Genomic DNA, 21441 nt, shown 5'->3' with positions numbered 1-21441 from the left:
CCTGGGTGACTCAGTCAGTTAAGTGTCCGACTTCAGCTCAGGTCATGATCTTGTGGTTTTTGAGTTCGAGCCCCGCATTGGGCTCTGTGCTGACAGCTCAGAGCCTGGAGCCTGCTTCAGATTCTATCTTTCTCTCTCTCTCTCTCTCTCTCTCTCTCTCTATCTGCCCCTCCCCCTCTCACACTCTGTCTCTCTCAAAAATGAATAAAAGTTAAAAAATTGAAAAAAGAAAGAAAATTTGTTTAAAAAAAAAAGAAAAGAGTTGGGACATCAGATGACAGTAGCTAGGACCAAGATGGTGGTGATTAGAGGTAGAGAGAGGGGAAATATAAAGGGCTATTTAGGAGGGCTACTCAACAGGGCTTTTATTGAAGTGTTAGATGGAATGACAGAGTGAGGTTGTCAAGAAAGAATATCACCCAGATTTCTGGGATGGTAATATCTCTTAAAATAGTATAAGCAGGGGTGCCTGGGTGGCTCAGTCGGTTAAGCGTCCGACTTCAGCTCAGGTCACGATCTCGTGGTCCGTGAGTTCGAGCCCCGCGTCGGGCTCTGGGCTGATGGCTCGGAGCCTGGAGCCTGCTTCCGATTCTGTGTCTCCCTCTCTCTCTGCCCCTCCCCCGTTCATGCTCTGTCTCTGTCTCAAAAATAAATAAACGTTAAAAAAAAAAAAAAAAAATTTTTTTTTTAAAATAGTATAAGCAGTGTTGGCGGGGGGAGGGGGAAGGGCTGGAAAGAAGAGGAGCAGATCACAAGTTTTGTTTTGTTTTGTTTCTATATGGGGAGAGAGAGAGAGAGCAGGGGAGGGGGTAGAGAGAAAAGGAGAGAAAATCCCAAGCAGGCTCTGTGGTGTCAGCACAGAGCCCAACCAGGGACTCAAACCCACCAACTGTGACGTCTTTTCCTGAGCCGAAATCAAGAGTCGATGCTTAACCTGACTGGGCCACCCGGGCACTCCCACAAGTTTAGTTTTAAACATAAGTTTGCGGTAGCAAACAGAACAAAATGTTTTTATAGGCACTTAAATATACAAGTCTAGAGTGCAGAGAAGTCTTGGCTGGCATTGTAAAGTTTGAGTTGTCTGAATATAGGTAGTTCCCGAGACCTGCAATGGCTGAGATAACCTATGGAGAGGGTAAAGTGAGAAAAGACAAGAATCTAGGACAGACCCCACAGAAAATCCAGTATTGATTTAATGGCTAAGAGAGGAAACGTCCTCAAGGAGACGGAGATGGCACAGGCCAGAGAAGAGAAAAGGAAACCGAGAGTGCTTTACCTCAGAAGCTGAGAAGACATTGCTTCACCAACAGAGAGCTCAATAGGAGTAAGTGCTACTGGGAACGTGGCTATCACTTGTGACCTCAGTGAGGCGTGTCTCAGTGGAACGACGAAGGCAAAAGAAGCCAGACTGGAAGGAGCAGAGGAAGAAGTATGCAGTGAAGGAGACGGCACACGGGATGCTTTTGGAAGAGTTTGGAGAAAGAGGAGAGAAATGGGACAATGGAGCCATAAGGTAGAGGGAGATCTAAGATGGGTGGGTCTTGTGCATGTTTTCACAGCACCAGAAAAAATCCACCAAAGGAAATGGTTGAAGATAACAGAAGAAAAGGGAGAGATGGCTGATGGCTTGAGGTTCCTGAGAAAACAGAAAGGGACACCTAGGACCTCCTTAGCCAAGACCCAAAAGACAAAAATCTAGTACCAGACCAACTGGGGATGTACACAGGAGGCTCTAGATGGACACACTGTTTATACATTGACTTGTGTACCCCAAAAGATATGTCAGTCCTAAACCCTACACCTGGGATTATGGCATTATTTGGAAATAGGATCTTTGCAGTTATAATTAAGGTCACAATGAAGTAGGGTAGACCCTAATCCAGTATGGCTGGTGTCCTTATAGGAGAAAAGACGTAGAGGGAAGAAAGAGGCAGAGTAGAGCTAGGGGCTATAACACGGCAATGCCTGAGGCTACTAAAAGCTGGACAAGGCAAAGAACTATCCTCCCCTAGAGGCTTCTAGGTGTGACCCCACCAAGAGGAGGATTCCCAACCTCCAGGAGAATAAATGTCCAGTTTTAAGCCATCCAGTCTGTGATACGTTGTGAGGGGAGCCCTAGGAAACTAAACACACCAGTAGGGAAGGTAGGTGGGGAAGCTCTGCTCTATCCCTCACAGCAAGACTATCCTCCAACATCAGGACACAGGAGAGGAAACCACTGTAGAGTCTACAATATGAGAAAAGCAGCATCACTTGGCTCTATGTAAGTGGACACCCCGGCTGTCCCCCATCCCGCACCACAGAAATAGGGGCTGATTAATTTAGATCTCCTCTGAGTAAGGTGTCACATGATGGCTGTGTGAGAAAAAAGAAGTCGGGGGGGGGGGGATCCCCCACTGCAGCCCATTGCAGCCAAAATGCCACTAGCCTCCTGAAGAGGGCCAAAGGAGGAGCCAAACTGACTTAAGGGATGCAAGACTCCCCTAAAAGGCAACCTAGCACTTCCTCCACCCTCACCAATGTCTCCAACACCAGGGCCACATTTGCATTAAAGCCGCATCTGAAACTCAGCTCTTTACCTCCACCCTCATCTACATTGCTATTAATATTTACCCCATCCAAACCACACCTGCAGGCCATCAATCAGTAACTATGGGGACCCACAAGAAATCAAAGAATAGGAGCTCAACACAAAACAGCAAGTCCTTCACACCTGTACACAGTAGCAGGCAAAAAGAGTACAAAAGAAAATCATGGCAATAATACTACCACTCCCTGGCCATTAAGTAGCACATTCATGTTGATCTTCATAAACCAGTGGCTTAGGCAGGATAGGTCCTCATTTTATAAGGTGAGAACTTGAGGCCAAAAGGTGGACAGAAGTGAAATGCTTAAGTGGCCACGTGAGGACCAGGTCCTGGTAGGGGCAATGTGTTCCCCAAGACAATGACATCTTTGAGAACAGTGTGGTTCCAACAAACCTAAATTGGAAGGAATCCAGGCTCCCTTTTCTGTGAAATGGACATATCTCCACCGACCTCACATGCCTGTTGTAAAGAATAGGTGACAATCACGTCAGACACTCAGCAGGGTAACACTTGAATCATTTGTATGGCCAGCACGTATAGGCCCAAATCATACACATGACCAGGTACTCAGTAACTTGCCAATGAACTGGATGGAAATATCCACCAAGGATGATGTGTTGAACACATGCAGTTCTCAAAGGTGTGGATTCCCCATGATGAAAGCCCTCCCCCCACCCATAAGTGCCCTAGTAAGGCAGTCCCTCCCCATTTTAAAGTGGGAGAGTCTTTGATTCAAATTGTATCTAAATATACTTAGCATTTACTCCACTCTTATCTAAATAATTGTATCCATTAATTCACATTCAAATCACATTCAAATGTACGTCATCTTCCAATATCAAACACCTGGATGTAACTCTCAGAAATTCTGTAAGAAAACTGCCTGAGAAAAACACTTGAACTTTTAGATTTGCATAATCATAAGGGAGAAAGGAGGACTTGAGGTGTCCAGTAGTTTATCCCACCCAAAATTTTATTGAAGCCAGCCTCAAAAGGTAGTTTTACCTTTAGAGCCCCCAGTGCTCAGGTAGGTCACAATCCCATGCAGTTCTTACACTGTGATCACATCTCCAGTAAACTCTTCCTGTAAATCATATTTTTCACTTAGCGCTGAATCTGCCTCCCACTGTGCTAGGTGACTTGAGGGCAGAGAACATAACACAAGTCATGGTTTCTGTCCTCTGAAGTTAACGGGCCAGTGAAGTGATTCACACTTACCCCCTAACCTGACCCTTTTTGTTTATCATTCTACCCCACACCTAATTACATCCCCGACCCCATGCTAGGCACACACCTATAGGAAGGAGTGTTGTGCAATTTCTACCAAATGAATTGCTAATCCATAAAGAAAAACTTCCCAGGTCATAGGGATAAATTGGGTATAGGAAAAATCAAAGTGACACTGCACATCACCGTTCTTTCTGCCTGGAAAAGAAGGGAGAGAGACTGGGAGTTTCTCTTTGTTGTTGGTAATGGTGGCAATTTTGTCCATTTGTTTTAGGTCAATTACTGGGGAAAAGAGAGGCTAACCTGCTATTTTGAGCCAAGTAAACAAATGTCCCTGGGTCCACCTCTGAAAATGTTGTCTGAAAGTTAACCTCTGTTAATCTCTCTCAGCCTCCACCCTTTTTATTTTCAGGAGGATTACTCATTCCCACTTCTTCCAAGGAGCCTAGCCAACCTTCCAAGCAATTCTGGTGATTAACCACCACTAAAGTAGCCCAGGAGGAGGTGAACAACAGGTAACAGAGGCAAGATTTAAAGCACGGGACAGGTAGTATAAACCACAGCTCCACAGGCCCTTTTAGTAAACCAGTTCAAGCCTGAAGTCAAAGGTGAATGGGTAAGGGAGTCTGAATATTCACTACACTTGGCAATCAAGTAATTCTAGATATCCATCATATGTATCACTAAAGACAGCACAAAAATGTCACTTTGAGGTCCTCCAGCAACAGGACCTACCATCGTAGCTGAACAGTGTCCAAGAAATCTGAGTGTTTTCCACATTCCTCTCATTTCTTTTGACCAATTTGTCACCAACTGCCAATTCTTCTTCTCCAGTCCTATTTAAAGCCCTGATCAGTGGGGCTCTTTTTACTTCATGCTTTGGTTACTACAGCCACCTCCCTCGCAGCCTCCCTGACTCCCACCAGATTTATTAGGCATGAGCTAGTGAGATAAATCCGACAGCAGGACCATGTGAGCTCCTCACCAACCCCCCCCCCACCCCCACCTGCCAGGACTCCAAGCGATCTTCAGAGGCACTAACCCTCTCTTCCCCTGTACCTCAAAACTCATCCCACCTTCAGCTTTTTCTTATGAAAGGGTGCAACCTGTCCCCATTCATTCACATCCTGCCCCTCACACCCTGCTCCCTCCACTGAAACCTCCAAGCATTCCAATCCTCTCTCTTCTGAACTCATGCAGCATTTTTAGCCTCCCTATATATAGATAATAGTTTTACAGCATGGGCTCAGAAGTCCAGCTCCCAACTCCATCATTATGCAGCTAACCGACCTCAAGCAAGTTAAGTAAGCCCACCTCCCACCCAGTGCCTCAGTTTCTTCATCTATAAGAAGATTAACAATACCCACCTCAGAGGGGTTTGTGAGGCTGGCATAAAACCAAATCTGTAAACCACTCAGGATAACCAACACAATCAACACTAGCTATCATGATATAATGTGGTACTTTATACACCCCACTGAATATATGGATTATTCCTCAATTTTAAAATAAATTCATACACCCGTCATTTTCCAATGTTTTATGTGGGTCAGCGAACCAGACATTAATTTCTTTTTTTTAAATATTTATTGGAGATTATTTATTTGAGAGAGACAGAGACAGTGTGCGTGGGGGAGAGGCAGAGAGAAGAGGAGATAGAGAATCCCAAGCAGGCTCCATCCACACTGTCAGCACGGAGCCCGGTGTGGGGTCCGAACTCACAAACCATGAGATCATGACCTGAGCCAAAACCAAGAGTCGGATGGATGCTTAACTGACTGAGCCTCCCAGGAGCCCCCAGACGTTAATTTCTTGAGCAGTGCTATTCAGTGTGGTCCATAGCTGTTACTGGCCCTCAAAAAGAAAGATGCAAAAACTAAAAGTGTTTGGAAAATTTTACAGCAATTTGACATTGCCTCTATATTCAAGCTGTATTTTTCTAGTAATTCACTTTAATCATATTTCTATCAGTCTGCAACAGATTGAAAATTAATTAAAAAAAAAAACTGGTCCCTCAACACAGATATTTTGAGAAGCACTGTTCTAGAGGGGACAGAAGCAGACTTCTATTTCTTTTCTACACCCCCACATCACCTAGCACAGTGGGAGGTATATATCAAGTACTAAGTAAATGAAAATATAATTTCAAAAACATTTTGATTACTTAATAATGACTTAAAAGCAGATTTCATGTGACTAGTCAAAATGTAAATAGTATCTCCAATTCATAAAGAATCTTTTTTTCAAGAGGGAGTTGACATTTAGTCTAAAACTGACCAAGGAGTAAAAACAGCTCTGACCCCGAAAGTATTTTCCATACTGCCAACACAGCACTGTGTGAAGCTTTAAAAGAAAAAGAAAAAGAAAAACAAAAACGGGTGCCTGGATGTCTCGGTCAGTTGAGCATCTGACTCTTGATTTTGGCTCAGGTCATGATCCCAGGGTTTTGGGATAGAGCCCCGCATGGGGCTCCAGGCGTGGAGCCTGCTTGGAATTCTATCTCCCCCGCTCTGCCCCTACCCTGCTCACACATGCTCACATGGTCATTCCCTCTCTAAAAAAATAAATAGAATAAATAAAAACAAAAACAACTGAGTAATGTCAATATTAATCTTCCTCACAGAACTCAGGAGAAAGGTAAATTATTTAGCAATGCCTTGGACATAATTTTGATAGGGCCTCCATGCTTCTACGTAAACCAGTATCTTAGCAAAAAAATCCCAATGACACTTCAGACAAAATACATTTTTATTAGTTCTTCACTGTTGCCAATGCCTCAAATGGTCCTAATCTCAACAACCTCATTAGATTAATCCATGAATGAAATGGCTGGAAGAGGAAAGCAGCAAATTCTACCAAATTTTAATTGACAATAAGGCAGCATTTGCATAGCTAAACTGTGGCATGCTGGATGTGGGTTGAAGGCTAAGTTTGTTCCTGCTGAGGAAAATCTTCGCACATTAAAACTGACTCTGAAAATGCCTGTAGAAAATTCAGGATAAACAGCAAGCCCCAGATAAGTCCTGCCTCCTTTCCTTTCTCAGAGGCAGTAATCTGTAACACCACGCATAAGGTATCCCTCCCCTTGGGACCTCAATCCCCTGGCCCCAGGACAAAGTCCGTCTCACTCAGCAGATACCCCTCTCTCTCCCATAGTTTCAAGATCTACTTCTCTCTCAATCTCCCAAAAAAATCTATAGGCATGTTCAGCTTATTGACTGAATATACTCTCACCTTAGTGAACTATTTGCAACTGACCTGAAGATCATGTCCTATTTCCCATCTCTGTGCCTTTCCTCATACCATCTGCCCAGAAGGCCTTGTCATCCGGAAAACACCCCCATTCCTTGAAGACTTCTAATCCCTCACAAAAACTGACCCCTCCCTCATTTGTTGCCACCACCCCACTAAAACTTTCAGTGACTTTGCCACCCAGTGTACAGGAGTATCACCCCTCCAAAGTCCCTCAAGGGTAGAAACCATGTCTTATACTTCCTGGTATCCCCATGACCTGTACCAGGCTTCTAATAACCATTGGCTGAATAATGACTGGTTGCCAGATCCTGTCAAGACATAGGTATTTAACTTTTACCATACACCAGACCCTCTCCTGACTTCTGGAGATCGGCGGGGGGGGGGGGGGGGGGGGGGTGAAACGGACATGGTCCCTGCTTCACGGAACTTCTTCTACTGGTTGGGAGACAGAGCAGATAAGAAATAAATCAAACACAAATGGCATTGAGTGTTGAGGAGAAAACAAGCACTTCTCAGTGATGAAGAGAATAAGGCAACCAGACAGCAGAAAGCACATGTGCAAAGGTCCTGAGGCGAGAAACTGCTAAACTAAGAGGCCACCAACATAGCTGGAACCTCACCCTATGTTACCTCTCCCCTTGGGCCACCCATCACCCCATACCCATCTCCTTAACAAGTGCCCTCTTCAGGATGTACAGCCCCGAAAAGTTCCATCCTAAGCCCGCTTCTCCATCTCTGCACACTCAACAGTAATCACAGCCATGACTTGAAATATCTACACACATAACACACCCAAATCCATAATTCCAACTTCAGCTACTATACATTTCAACCTGGAATCCCAAGAGTTCTCTCAAACTGAAAACATTCAGAAATGCTCTCATTCTCTCCACTCCCACCTTCACCACCCTTGGAAAAAAAATAAACAAGTTCTTTTGTTTCCTATGGCATGATGGCTTCGGGACCACCATCGATCGACTTACCCAACTGTGTGAGCCAGTGGACTCCAGGTTCAAGTCCTCTGTGGTTCCCAAGAACTTCCCAACTACACATCCACGTGAGGCCTACTCTCCTTCATATCTTTCAACACAACATATTATAAGAGACTGAATGGAGAACTAGATTTGAGAATCTAGATATTAAAGAGATTTGCAAAAACGTAAAACAATGCCACAGTAACAAGTTATTGTTCATAAAAAACATTTTAACAAGATGCTGGTTTATTATTGCAGTTAATACCTTTAAAAAATGGAGAGGTGGGAGGGGTACCTGGGTGGCTCAGTTGGTTAAGTGTCCAACTTCGGCCAAGGCCAATCTCAAGATTCTGAGTTCAAGCCCCGCATCTGGCTCTGTGCTGACAGCTGAGATCCTGGACCCTGCTTCGGATTCTCTCTGCCCCTCCCCCGCTTGTGCATGCACACGCGTGTATGCTCTCTCTCTCAAAGAATAACATTAAAGAAACAAAAAAAAACAAAACAAAACACCTAACTTGTAACATTTGCCCATTTCCTTGGTGTAAATACTCCCATTATGCCAGAGTTCAAGTTACCAATATATGAACCAGCTAATCAAAGTCCTAACATTTTAATCATCAGTTGGTACGTGCCTGCTCCAGCACACCGCACTGAATTTATACCTCAACAGTTGGTAACAATTTAAGTTTAGGATGCTCCTTCACATTTTTTTAAGGTTAATTTTTGAGAGACAGCACAAGCATAAGAGGGGCAGAGACAGTGCAAGGGGGACGGAGGATCTGAAGTGGGCTCTGTGGGGACAGCTAAGAGCCTGATGTGGGCTCAAACTCATGAACTTTGTGAGATGACCTGAGCCGAAGTTGGATGCTCAACCAACTGTGCCACCCAGGTGCCCCATGCTCCTTCACATTTAAAACAATGTACATGTACATGAGGGGTGCCTGGGTGGCTCAGTCAGTTCAGCGTCCCAATCTTGAATTGGGCTCAGGTCATGATCTCATGGTTTGTGAGATGGAGCCCTGAGTCCGGCTGTGCAATGACAGCATGGGACCTGCTTGGGATTCATTCTCCCTCTCTCCTCGCGTCTCTCTCTCTCAATAAACAAACTTCAAAAAAAAATAGGAGCGTCTAGGTGGCTCAGTAGGTTAAGCATCCTACTTTGCTCAGGTCATGATCTTGTGGTTCATGAGTTCAAGTTCTGTCCCGGGCTCTGTGCTGTCAGTTCAGAGTCTGGAGCCTGCTTCAGATTCTGTGTCTCCCTCTTTCTCTGCCCCTCCTCTGCTCACATTCTGTCTTGCTCGCTCTCTTAAAAAGAGACAAACATTTTTTTAAAGTTTTAAATAAAAAATGAATGAATAAAACAATCTAGACGATTAGGGATTCTCCCCAACTCATAGGTGAGGAAAACGACACAGCAATCCAAATCACACAGTTCAAGTGGTGGACAGAGCTGGAATGCTCACGCAAACAGCCCTAACCCCAACCTCACCACACTTTTGGTGACATCAGATGTGTACATATATAAACCTACACCCTCCCAGACCCCTCTGCCTACGCATCAGCTGAAGGAGTTCTATCTTAGTTTGGAACCAACAACAAAGACCCACTCCTGTAAACCCAACCAAAGTTACCTAATCACTAAGTCATTTCCTCCAATGACAACAGCAGTACACATTTATCTTTACAGTTTGGAATAAATATTAGTACAAAAAGAAAATAATCACCTCTAATCCCATCCTTGAGAGATAACAACTATTTGCCCGTGGGTGATAATCCTTCTATATTATGTAGACATAAATTTTTAGGTAGAAATCATGCTATTTTGTAATATAATGACATTTTTCTTTATTATGTAAATTTCCCAAAACAGAGAGAATAATATAATGAACTTTCTTCTCACCATCGCCAGCTTCAGACATTATCTAAAGACAATTAGAAGTCAAGTGTTTCCATGTTCCCTTCTCAGGGAGGAATGTGTAGGAGGTAGGCACCTCCCTCCACACTGCCCTTGGACTTCTTCCCTCCACGTGGCTTTCCCCACTCACACCCTGAGGTCAGCTTTTCCCCAGGCTAAGTCAACTAGCTCCTTTCACCGCTGCTCAGAGAACGCTGCTAAGGAGAACTTTAATCGTGTTCATTCTTACAGACCCCTTCAACTTCTCTACTTCCTTCCTAGTCTGTCAAGAAGCCTCACAAGTGGGATTCAGAACTTCATTAAAGGAGAAGTGCAGAAGAAATACATCACAATTATTGGGAGTTTCCACTTCCACTTACTCCCTCCTGCTTCTGCTTTGTTTTCACGTGTATATGCACACACCTACAAAAGGCACCTGCTCAACTACAATCCTAGGACTCTGTTCATCCTCATCCTCTCCTACCTAGTGCCCACCCAACACAGTTTGCCTTCCAGAACTCACTTTGTGGTTCTTGAACTTCACATGTCATCACCACAGTCACCAGCCTAAGTGAAAAACCCGACAGGCTAACAATGGACAGTGGCTGCACCAGAAATTATGGTTTTACATGAGTCCCTAAAAAGCCCAGTTTAGAGTCCAGGCCCACAAACATAAAACTCCGCTGCCCTGAACAAGGTCAAAGAACATCCTCGTGGACAAAGCAAGACCTGCTCCCCTATGCCCCAGTTTAGCCAAGTGCACACAGGAGGGGGCTGTGGATACTTCAAGGGCAAGGCAGGGCATTCCACTCTGCTATAAACCGTGTACAGCAGATAGGAAACAAGCCTATGCTGGAAACCATGGTCATTAAAACAGAACTTTGGAGGTGGAGGAGGGTAGTGGCTAAACTCATTCTCACTATTTTCTATCAAAAGGTATTAATACTTCAAGTGGTATATTTGTCTAAAGATTCTAAGACATGAAATAGTGGGAAGCAGGTAGTAAATGAGGGGGTCTGGTTTACAACATTTTCTACAGATAAACACACAAACTAAAGCAACTGTTCTCAAACAATATATTTAGGAATCACCTGGAAAGCTTGTTTAAAATGCAAATTCCTCAGCTTCCTTCCCACAAATTCTGACTCAGCAAGTCTTAGGTGGGGCATTATATCTGCATGTTTAACAAGCATCTTTGACGATTCTGCTGCAGGTGTTAGCAGACACTGAGAAATGACAGCCACATGGGTTCCTACTCTTTGGCCACAAAGTTTGGGTAGCAAAACTTCTGTAAGTAGCAGGAAGCAGCAGGGCCTCTGGCCCAGTGTTTCCTACACTGATTCTGGCCTAAGAGTCTCATGAGACCAGAGTTAAACATACAGATATTCCTCCCAGAACACTGGTATTCAGGGAGGTCTATGATGGGGCCATGCAGGCAACCAATTAATCTCAGGAGGAAGCTTTTCCCCTAACCTTCTCTTATGGTCCCCCAGGCAACTGGTCAACCTGTCCTCTCTTCCTAGGCAACTTCATCAACATTCTCCCTCTCATAGATTATAAAGAAACAAATTTTCACCTCCCCTCACCCCCACCTCCCCAGCTGTCTTTACAATAACCATTTAATGTGTTTTAAGAGTTTTACATGCTAACAAGCAAGCAGGGTTTGCCAAAATAAAACAAGCATTGGGGCAGTTAGATGTTATAAATACAACTGCTTGTTAAGAGTTCTTTCTGGGGCGCCTGGGTGGCTCAGTCGGTTAAGCGTCCGACTTCGGCTCAGGTCATGATCTCACAGCCATGAGCTCGAGCCCCACGTCGGGCTCTGTGCCAACAGCTCAGAGTCTCAAGCCTGCTTCAGATTCTATGTCTCCCTCTCTCTCTGCCCCTCCCCTGTTCATGCTCTGTCTCTCTCTGTCTCAAAAATAAATAAACATTAAAAAAAACAAAAAGAATTCTTTCTGCATTTTATTAATTTTTGCAAGAACTATTTACTAAGCACCTAGTCTAATGCCAGGCACTATGCAGCTCAAAACTGTAAACGTCACAGACAAGACTCCACTCTCATGCAGTCTACTTCTCATGTGGAAGACCATGGAGAAAATCAGCAACCATTTCAGACAGTAACCAGCACTGCAAAACCTATTAACACAAGATAATGGGCTAGCAAGGATGAGCAAAGATGGGTTACAAGGAGGGAGTCTCTAAGAGCCAAAAGACAGGAAACACGATTGCAGGGGCAGTCAGGGACAGGAACATAGACACAAAAGACTTGAGCCTGTTGGAAGGAGAGAGCCCACCCATGTGGTCCCACTGCACAGCCAAGGGGAGAATGAGCAAGTCAGGAAGGGGTGACTCAAGGCCTAGAGGCCAGATCTCAAAGGGCAGGGTCTTATGGATACTGTAAATACACTGGAAGTCCTGGGATCCTTTAAAAAGGGAGAGGTAATCCCAATAGTAGTAGCCTGAACTGTGCACTATGTGCCAGACATGGTTCAAATCTCATTTTATCTTTCCAACAACCCCATGTAGTAGGAACAAACATGAAACCCATTCCACAAATGAGACTGGAGTCAAAAAGGTAGTAAGTGACGAAGCCAGAACTCAAAGCCAGGTGGTTTAGCTACCGGCAGTGGTTGCAGAAGTGAGCAAGGACCAGATGGTAGGGCCTTGAAGGCCTAGGTAAGGAGTCTATGTTTTATTCCAAGCGTAATGTAAAGCCATTGGAGGGGGACTGAGACTTCCTGACTTGTCTTTGATCCAAGAAAGGACACAACTTCTGAGAAAAGCCCACCAGACCCCGGCTGAGCCCGCTGCTAAACCAAACCCCCGCAACGTTAGCCATACCAGATGCCTAGTCCTGCCCTACCTGCATCAGGCAGAACTCTTTAGCCTCTGCAGAAGTGGATGTCATCGCTCTGGGTCAGGGTCCAGAGCAGGGACTGGACCAGCAGCCATCAGATCACCAGGCATCTTGTTGAGCCCTGGCTCAGAACTACAGGATCGGAAAAACCCAGCCATCAGTTTGTAACAAACCCCTACAGGTGATCAGGAGAGGTCAAGTTTGAGAACAGCTGTTCTGGGCTATCCACATGCAGACACCACCACCCACCTTCGTTAACTCCCTGCTCCTTCCCCAAGTTTTACTGTACTTGTCCTTGGGCAGTCTCTGCACTGCACACCAGACCGTTCCCACTGCACCCCAATCTCCCCTGCCGGGGGGCCTCTACGGGTCTTCATGCCTGGAAATCTCACGACTGACCCAAACTATTTTTCTCACTAATTTGACTTCCTGAAAACACTATTCAGCTGTTTCGACCTCTTCCACCCCAGGGTAAACTCCTCTTCCTTCATACTTCTAGGGTTTAATTTAGCTTTCGGCCTTGTCACCCCCAAGGTTAGGAGTCAAGGATAATTTCTCCGTTAAACTAGACTGTCCCTAACACCCCTCAATCACCAGATTTCCTCTTTTTATTCATTCATTCCCACTTTCATTCATACATTCCAAGAATTCATGCCCTCAGGATCCGAGGATCCTACACTAGGTGCCAGGTACTTTAGTGATGCTTAAAACAGCCCTCATCCGTGCCCTCAAGAAATTGACCCTTTAGTGGGGAATGGCAGCATACAAATAAATGCAAAATTACAAACTACATGCTTATACCAAAAAGACCTCTGAGAAGGTCACTGGGCTGAGACCTGAAAGATGAAGAGGCAGACTCTGACCGTATTTGGTTGTCAAATCTATGCCAGACTCTAGTCTAAATTCTTTACGTGCCATTACCCATGTCATCTTCCAACAGCACTATGGAGTAGACAGCATATTCGCATCTCCACTCTACAAGAGGGGATATTGAGGCATGGAGAGAATATGGAGTCTGTAAATAGCAGAGCCAGGTTTCAAACCCAGCCAGACGGGCTCCAGAGCCTACCCTCCTAACCAGAGGCTAAAGTGAGAAGAGCCGGGAGGAAGGGGGGGGGGGGGGGGGGTAGGAATGGATGGGCAGACAAGTGTCCAGGCAGACCAATCACCATGTGTATGAGCCCAGGAGCAGAGAAAAGTTAGCCTGAAGCAGAAAGGAAGTCGAGCATATTAGTGAAACTGGGGAGCAGATGGATTGGAAATATATTTGGAAACTGGACCAGACAAGATGTCCTGATAGATGAGTTATGGAGGATAAGGAAGAAAGGGAAATCAAGGATGACTCTCAGTTTTCCGATTCTGTCTCAAGGCTTGAGGACAATCGGTTTCCAAAAGACAAAGTACTATAACACAACACAGAATAAAGTCCTGTGGAGCGCTGATGCACAGGCAAGCTCTCAATCAAGCGGGTTAAAGCCTCCAGCTCTCCCCACCCAACCCTCCTTCTCCTTAGGGGACCTTCATTCAAGGGTTCCATCCTCTCTCCCAGGAGCTGTTCTCCAGAACACTACCACCACTCGTTAACAATAATAAAAGTTACAGCTATAGTAATGAGAATAGCTTCCACCAGGAGGAGGGTTTTTCTCACACAAATGTAGCCAGGGTTTTGAAGGTTTTCTGAATAGAACAATTATACTAATTTACAAATGAGAAGTTATGCAACTTGCCCAAGGCCACACAACTGCAAAGAGGCTGAACCGGAACCCAAATCCAGGTCTGCCCAAGTTGGAAGCCCATACTTCCTTCATTAAATCAGCACTTCCCACAGCGTGGCACACATATCTCTGATGGAACACAACAACGGTCTTAAATGCAGAGATAAACTTTTAGAAGTTTCAATAGTTATAAGGCTTGTTTTATTATGTACAATCATATATTGAATACCCAGCAAATAAAAATTTAATGTCTACATGTAACAATTTGATTACAAATTTTGCATTATATATGTATATGCGAATCCATGGCTTCATGCGTATTGCTGCCTAGAAAACAAAAAAGTTTCTTAAAAATTAAAGAAAATATTAGAATAAAAGTACAGGTGATACAGGGATAGGGTAAAAATCTTGAGTCAGTACATAAGTAACCGCAGCCTATGAAGCACTGTTCACCACACCACCACGCAAGAACAGCCAAGCACCTGTTCCATATTGTACTCACATTTGGCTACAGTCACATATAACTCTGACTCTGCTCCAGAGAGATGAAATATTGGCTGTCTTGGGGGAAAGGGAGTAATATCAGAACCACACAATTTAGCATAAATCATTAACACAATATCAGTCTTGACACAAGACTGGTTTGGTGGTCCAAATCCTCTGCTTGTCTATCATACACCTTGATTAAGTCAGGCAAACCTTCTTGGGCCTCAGTTTCACTTTGTCAAAACAAAGTTACATATAATAGACTCTAAGGTCACTTCCAGTTTTAGAATGCCATAAAATGTTGTAAAATCCTAAAATCCAAAATTTTATTTTTTCAAGAATCACAGGGCCCCAATCCTAAATGAGCACTGACCTGAGGAATAAACACTTAACACGCCCACGTGGCATCCCAGACGACCAGGCCGTAACTAGAGAGATGCTATTAATTACACTGCCTTCTGGAAAATGTGGCCAGACATTAATTACAAGATGAGAAAGATCAGCCAATCAGTATGCCAGTCCCCACCAAAACTTTAAAAATTTCCTGGCACTGATCTTTTTTTAAGTTACTAATTTTCATTACAGTTGGTTCTTAGTGTCTGTTATTTGTAGTCCTTAACACTTAACTTTATTCGGGTGGGAGTAGCCCCCAGGGAGAACAGGGAGCGGAAGAATCCGCCACATCTCCTCAAACCATCGTTAGTGTTAAGCCTCAACTGAGAACCACCTGTAAAACCTTCCCAGCTTCAAACTGATTTACTCCACGGATTCTCAAACATACTTAATGTGCTTATGCCTCTAAAAGGAATTGCCACTCCTTATTTTTCAGAAACATTAACAGAAGTTTAACCAGAGCAAGCATTCTTCCTTTATTACTGAAATAGATACATTTATCAAAAAGGAAGTCTTAAGGACCCCTCCTCGCCTTCTTTACAAAGCTGCTTCTGTGATGTCAGTGGGCCTCCAAACTTTTAATAGAGAGTTTCAGATTCCCAGAAAGAAGTTCTGCAATGTGCTCACTTCGTTTTTAGCCGAAGAAAACAGAGGATGGGGTGGGCTGCAGCTGGCAAAGTCAGAAAGCACAGCTGGGTAGCAGGTGATCTTTAAAAAGAAAAAAGAAAAAAAAAAAAAAAAAGGCAAATCCCTGGGCAAATTGTGTAGCCAAGGGTGATCATTATAACTGGAGAGTTGTTACATAATTACTTGTTAACTACTGACAAACACATAAATGGTTATAAAACGTCATGGTTACTCTAGACATTGAAGCTACTGTACCTAAGGCAAGAGTCAAGGTTTCTCCAATTGCGTCCAAATAAATAAGAAATCCCGGGACATATTTCCCTTCCAAGGTAACCCGTCTGCTTTTACGTATACAAAACAGCCTCCAGCAATTAAACCAATCGCCTCTAGGGACGAAAATCAGGTTCCCCTTGATATTGATTTTTTAAAGGGAAAAGAGGATACAGAAACAAGTACGTTCAAAGAGCTAAATATTTATCACCTCGATAAATATGACTTCCACTCCCAAGTGGAAAATTTGAACAGAAAAGGTCTCCCCCTCACGCCGCCCCCCCCCCCGCACCGTCCCTGCTCAGCTGGCGCAAAACGTAAGACCTGTGTCGGATGCGCTGCATTCCAACATTTTTCAAAAAGTTTACGCGGATTTACCGAAGCAGCGGGGAGAAAAATAAAGCAGGCAGAAGCGGGGGAGAGCAAGCAAGAGGGTTTCGGCAAGGAGGAACCCGGTGAAGCACCCAGCGGCGCCGTGCAAGGCCCGGTAACCGGGAAGCGACCCGGCACCCGGAGAGCGAGCGCCCCAGTGGAGCGCAGCGACTGACAGCCGCTGGGTCTCCGCCGCCCGGGGTCCCCCCAGCCCCTCAGCCCGGCCCCCGCCGCCCGGCCCCCGTCCCCAGCCCTCCCCCCGCCGCGCCGGCGATGCCCGCTGGGCCAACTTGGCCCCGGGTCAGCGCTGCGGAGCACGGCCCCAGTTGCGGGGGAGGCCGCCGGCGCCCTTACCTCCTTCTGCTTGGGGTCCTGCGGGTAGACGTCGGGCGGCCCGAGCCGGGGGCGTTTCAGCGGTCTCTGCTCATAGCTGAGAAGCCCGAAGGCGGCCATGATCTCTCATGTTAACCGGCGAAATGAATGAGAGTTGGAGCTGGAGCAGCCGCCTCTGAGCACCAGGGAGCAGCACTTTGCAGACAGACTCCCTCTCTCCCCCTCCTCGCTCGCTCGCTGTGGCGCTGCAGGCAGGAATAAAGCAGGTTGGATGCTGCCGCTGCCCGGCACGCAGACACGCACTGATGGGGGCAGTCTTCGGCGGGCACCCGGCTGCGCTTCAGCCCCGGGACGCACTGCTCCGGTGGCGGCGGCAGAGCGGCTGGAGGTCCGCCCGGGTCTCCCGCGGCGCCTGCCTCCCGCCGCCCCCCCCCCCACCCTGTCCCCAGGGGGAGGAGCAGCTGATGGGAACGTGTGACTTTTTTCACCAATGGACCCAAACCCACCCCAGCCGGACAAGGGGTGGGAGGTGGGGGAAGGGCACGGGGGAAAAAAAAAAAAAACTTTTCTTGGCGCCCAGGCGGGTGGCTCGAGTGCTCGCCCAACGTGAGGGTGGCCCTCCAGCCCCGGGAAGAGACTGCGGAGAAGCCCGCCCCCGCCCCTCTTCCACGGCAGGGATCCTTCCCGCGCCGCTACGCGCCCCGCAGACCCCACCACCTGGGCGCGGACCCGGCCGGGGCGGGGGAGAGAGGCCTGGAGGGTTGGGGGAGGCAGGGATGCGGACTGGGGTAAGCGGCCGGTGCCTCCTAGACGCCTGCCGGGCTCCGGTGGCGCATCCGAGGCGCTGGTCCCCTCGGCCGCTCCGGGCAGACGCCGAGGCGCGCTGCTGGCGGTCGCGGCGGCTGGAGGGGGCCGTGCTCACGGTGGCGCGGGGCCGATTTAACCCTTTGCTGCCCCTCTAGGGGCTGGGGAAAAGGGGGAAGGAGGGAGGGCTGTGAGCGCCGACGGGGGCAGCCAGCCCGCGGGCGTCTCGGGCTCCTCCAGCCCGCCGCCACCCCCCGGCCGCAGCTCCTCCTCCCACCCACCCCACCCCCAACAGTTTACCTGTTGGTCCCCGGCTAGTGGGCAGGGGCCGGCGGCGGCGGCGGCACTCCGGCGGCCACAGCCTCCATGATTCGGGCTGGGATGGGGGGACTGGACTGGTTTTTATTTGTGAGATATCAGTCTCGTCCTGGCGAGCTCCGGGGACGCCGCGAAGTTTGCCACTGTCTGGGGGCGACGGGCGACGCCGGCTCGCCGCCGCCGGCGTTCTCGCCCCCACGGCCCGGGAGCGCGAGCTTCCGAGTTGGCGGACGGCGGCGCGGCGGCCGCACTGAGCATGCCCAGCTCGGCGGCCGGACCGCGGAGGAGTTGGCTGCGAGCGCGCTCCGATCCGCCTCTCCGGGTTTTCGCAGCCGCAGAGCGCGCAGCCCGCGGGCCCCGGAGCCGGGGTTGGTCCTGGGGTGAAACTGGGCTAGGGAGGGGGTGCCCGCAGGACCCCTTTCCCGGCCGTGGGCCGCGCGGTCCGCCACGACCTCTCCCCGGGGTCGCTGTCCCCGTGGCCTGGGCCGGAAACCTCACCTGCGCCGGGCGTGTGGAGGGAGGGAGGCGATCCTCCAGGGGAGACCTTGGTCATCCAACCCGCCCGCGCTCCCCGCTCGCTTCGGGGCGTGGGCACGGAGATGCTGGGCCACCTGCCGCGAGCACTGCGAGACCGGAGCCGCGGGGGCGGGCCCGGCCGGTCCCGAGGGACCCCGCGGGAGGCGCGCCCGGAGGATGTGCCGGCACTTGTCCAAGAATGATGGCTGCCATTTATGGAGCCCTCCCTTCGTGCCAGGATCTTGACAGTTTAAAGGTCTCTGATCCTTAAAGAAAAAAGCAAAACCTTACAAGGTTTTACCGTACCCTTTTTGTAGATGGAGAAATTGAGTCAACGCAGTGAGGCCCGGTGACTTGTTCAAAGCCACAAAGCTACCTCTGCCTGATCCCAAGTTTCTGACCTGTTTCCCACGACTTGGGGTTGGAAGGACCAGGTTCCTGAAGTGCTCTTGCCTGCTTGTGTCACGTCCCCCACACCTTGGGGGAATTTCCGGACTTCTGGTGCCATCTTCTATAAAACGGTATACGCGGAATCGAATCCAAAGCCTTGGCACAGCACCTGGCATATAGTGGGTGCTCAGGTGTTGCCCAAAAAATCCAAATAGCTACTTACCTCAGCTGACTTGAAGCAAAAGGGAAAGAAGAAAAGGTAGATGAGGGGATGGTATGTGGTAGAGGCCAGTTTCTGACTCCTGACCCCGATCTCGATCTCGTAGCCCTTCTCCGCTCAGCCTAAGGTCAAGGCAGGCCTGTGGTTTTGGGCGTCTTTACTCAATGTGAGTGCGGACTTGTAGAGAACAGTTACCCTCCACCAGGAGGCATTTCTTGACCACTTTCTGCACCCTGCTCCAAGGGTCTTTCTTCCTAATACCCTGGGTGTAACTTCAAAGCTGAACTTGCCCTTGTGATAAAGGCATCTATCAACTCTAATTTCCTTTCTTGAGAAACAGGACAGCTATCTAACTTTATTAGGAAAATCATCAAAGATACCAAAAAGCAGGAGAATTGGTATAATGAACCCCCAAGTACTTATCTCCCAGCTGTGACTGTTATCAGAGTTTTGCCATTTTTCCTCCATTTACCCCACCCCAACTCGTTGACATACAATAGAACCGTGTCATTCATCATTGCAACTTAGGAACACAGCAGGGAACACCACATGCAGGGCACTCAAAAAACAAAAACAAAAAAAAAATGTTTGTTGGCTGGTGGAATAGATGATAGTGAGTAGGTGGGTGGATGAGTAGGTATGTGGCTGGATAGCTCCCCAGTGGTACTTTAGGGATACCTTATGCTGATGTGCTCCTCTGACAGAAAATGTAACCTAAATTCCTCCCTTGCAATACCTAGGCAAGAGTCTCCACCTTGCCTCCACAGAGGAAAAACTTTTGAAGTGCTCAAAATTGTATCTAACCGTAAAGATTTTATTTTTTTAAATTTTCTTAAATGTATGTTTATTTTTGAGAGCGAGCGAGCAGGGGAGGGGCAGAGAGAGGGGGAGACACACAATCCAAAGCAGGCTCCAGGCTCTGAGCTGTCAGCACAGAGCCTCACAAGGGGCTCAAACTCCTGAGCTGTGAGATCATGACTTGAGCTGAAGTTGGATGCCTAACTGATTGAACTACCCAGGCTTCCCCTAAAGATTTTATTTTAAAGTCAAAATGTGTTAGTAATGTGTCCCAAGTGTTTGTGAAAAAGAGTCCTTGTCTCCCTAATTCCATTGTCTTGAGACAATCTGGCATGGACGGGAAAAAAAAAGCTTTAATGCACTGAGACACTAACTCAAAAATCATTCTTTCACTACATGGGCATTTTGGCTCCATCATCCTGGCACTTGTGTTCTTCATGACCCAGCCCCATCCACCAATCCAGTTTTTCCTCCTTCATCCCTCACCCCAGTTAGTCCTCATTCCTATTTCTAAGCATGGAATTCCCAGGGGCTTCAGTTTCCAATAGCCACCCGGGGACAGTCCTTACAGTCCAGACTCCTGTATGAAGCTCAGCGCAAACTCTGGAGGCACAGGATGATCCTTCGGTCATGTCAGGGCCCTCAGCACTTAATTCTCATTTTAATAGCTCATCATTTACTGCCACACACTTAGATATGTCACAGAATCGTCTTGTTCTCCCATCCCCACCTTATCCTCTTGCTCTCCTTCCACTCAAGTTAGTCTTTAAGCTAAGGCCAGTTAACGTGGAAGCCACCATGATCTACGCTGTGCATGAATTTCCATCTTGGTCGTGTTTAATACAGCAGATAGACACAAATTCTTATTGAATAAGGTGAGTTTCATTTGCTTACTGTTCCTATAAGGGGCGTCTTATCTTAATTGGCTAATGACCCCCTGGGCCTGTGAACAGTTTGCACAGAACAGGAATTACTCAGAAAACCAGATGCTCCCCAGACAGGTCCGAGTCTAGACCTCAGCCTAGCCAGAAGTGAGTTCAGGCACCTGAGGAGATTTAGTACACCTGGAGAAAGAAAGGGATTGAAATGTGGCCAGAGAAGGAGTAATTATACACCATTTTAAGCATATAGGACTTAATCCTCCAAGTATGAAACTCCGTTTCTAGGGCTGCTTTTGTGGGTTGGCAAGTGTTTAAAAGCTGACCCTTTTTCCTAGGTCACAACCTACGCCTCCTCAAAGATCCGTCATCTTCAGGAACCTCCTTAACTGATAATGTCCCTTCTGCAAGCCCCAGTTTCAGAGTTCTGCAAGGAGTGCCTCACAGCTGGGACTCCCTTTGTGGTATTGGACAGTCCCTTTAAGACAGCTCATGGCTGGCTTTCTCTCTCTACATTTGGTCT

At 47.3% G+C, this 21441-nt stretch overlaps 1 protein-coding gene across 4 annotated transcripts in view; it reads right to left on the bottom strand.

The window, feature by feature from the left end:
• The window catches only part of MED12L (mediator complex subunit 12L), a 332574-nt gene extending 315422 nt beyond the window's left edge, over nucleotides 1-17152 (bottom strand). For all 4 annotated transcript variants that reach the window (XM_058730222.1, XM_058730221.1, XM_058730223.1 and 1 more), the window contains exon 1: nucleotides 17016-17152. In XM_058730222.1, coding sequence (XP_058586205.1) covers nucleotides 17016-17114 — 99 coding nt within the window. In that variant the 5' untranslated portion in view covers nucleotides 17115-17152. The remainder of the gene's footprint in view (nucleotides 1-17015) is intronic.
• Nucleotides 17153-21441: the final 4289 nt, after the last annotated feature.

Source organism: Neofelis nebulosa, chromosome 5 (assembly GCF_028018385.1).
Source record: "Neofelis nebulosa isolate mNeoNeb1 chromosome 5, mNeoNeb1.pri, whole genome shotgun sequence".
NCBI lineage: Eukaryota > Metazoa > Chordata > Mammalia > Carnivora > Felidae > Neofelis > Neofelis nebulosa.
Note: the sequence above shows the minus strand (reverse complement) of the source record. Positions and strands in the feature narration are given on the sequence as shown.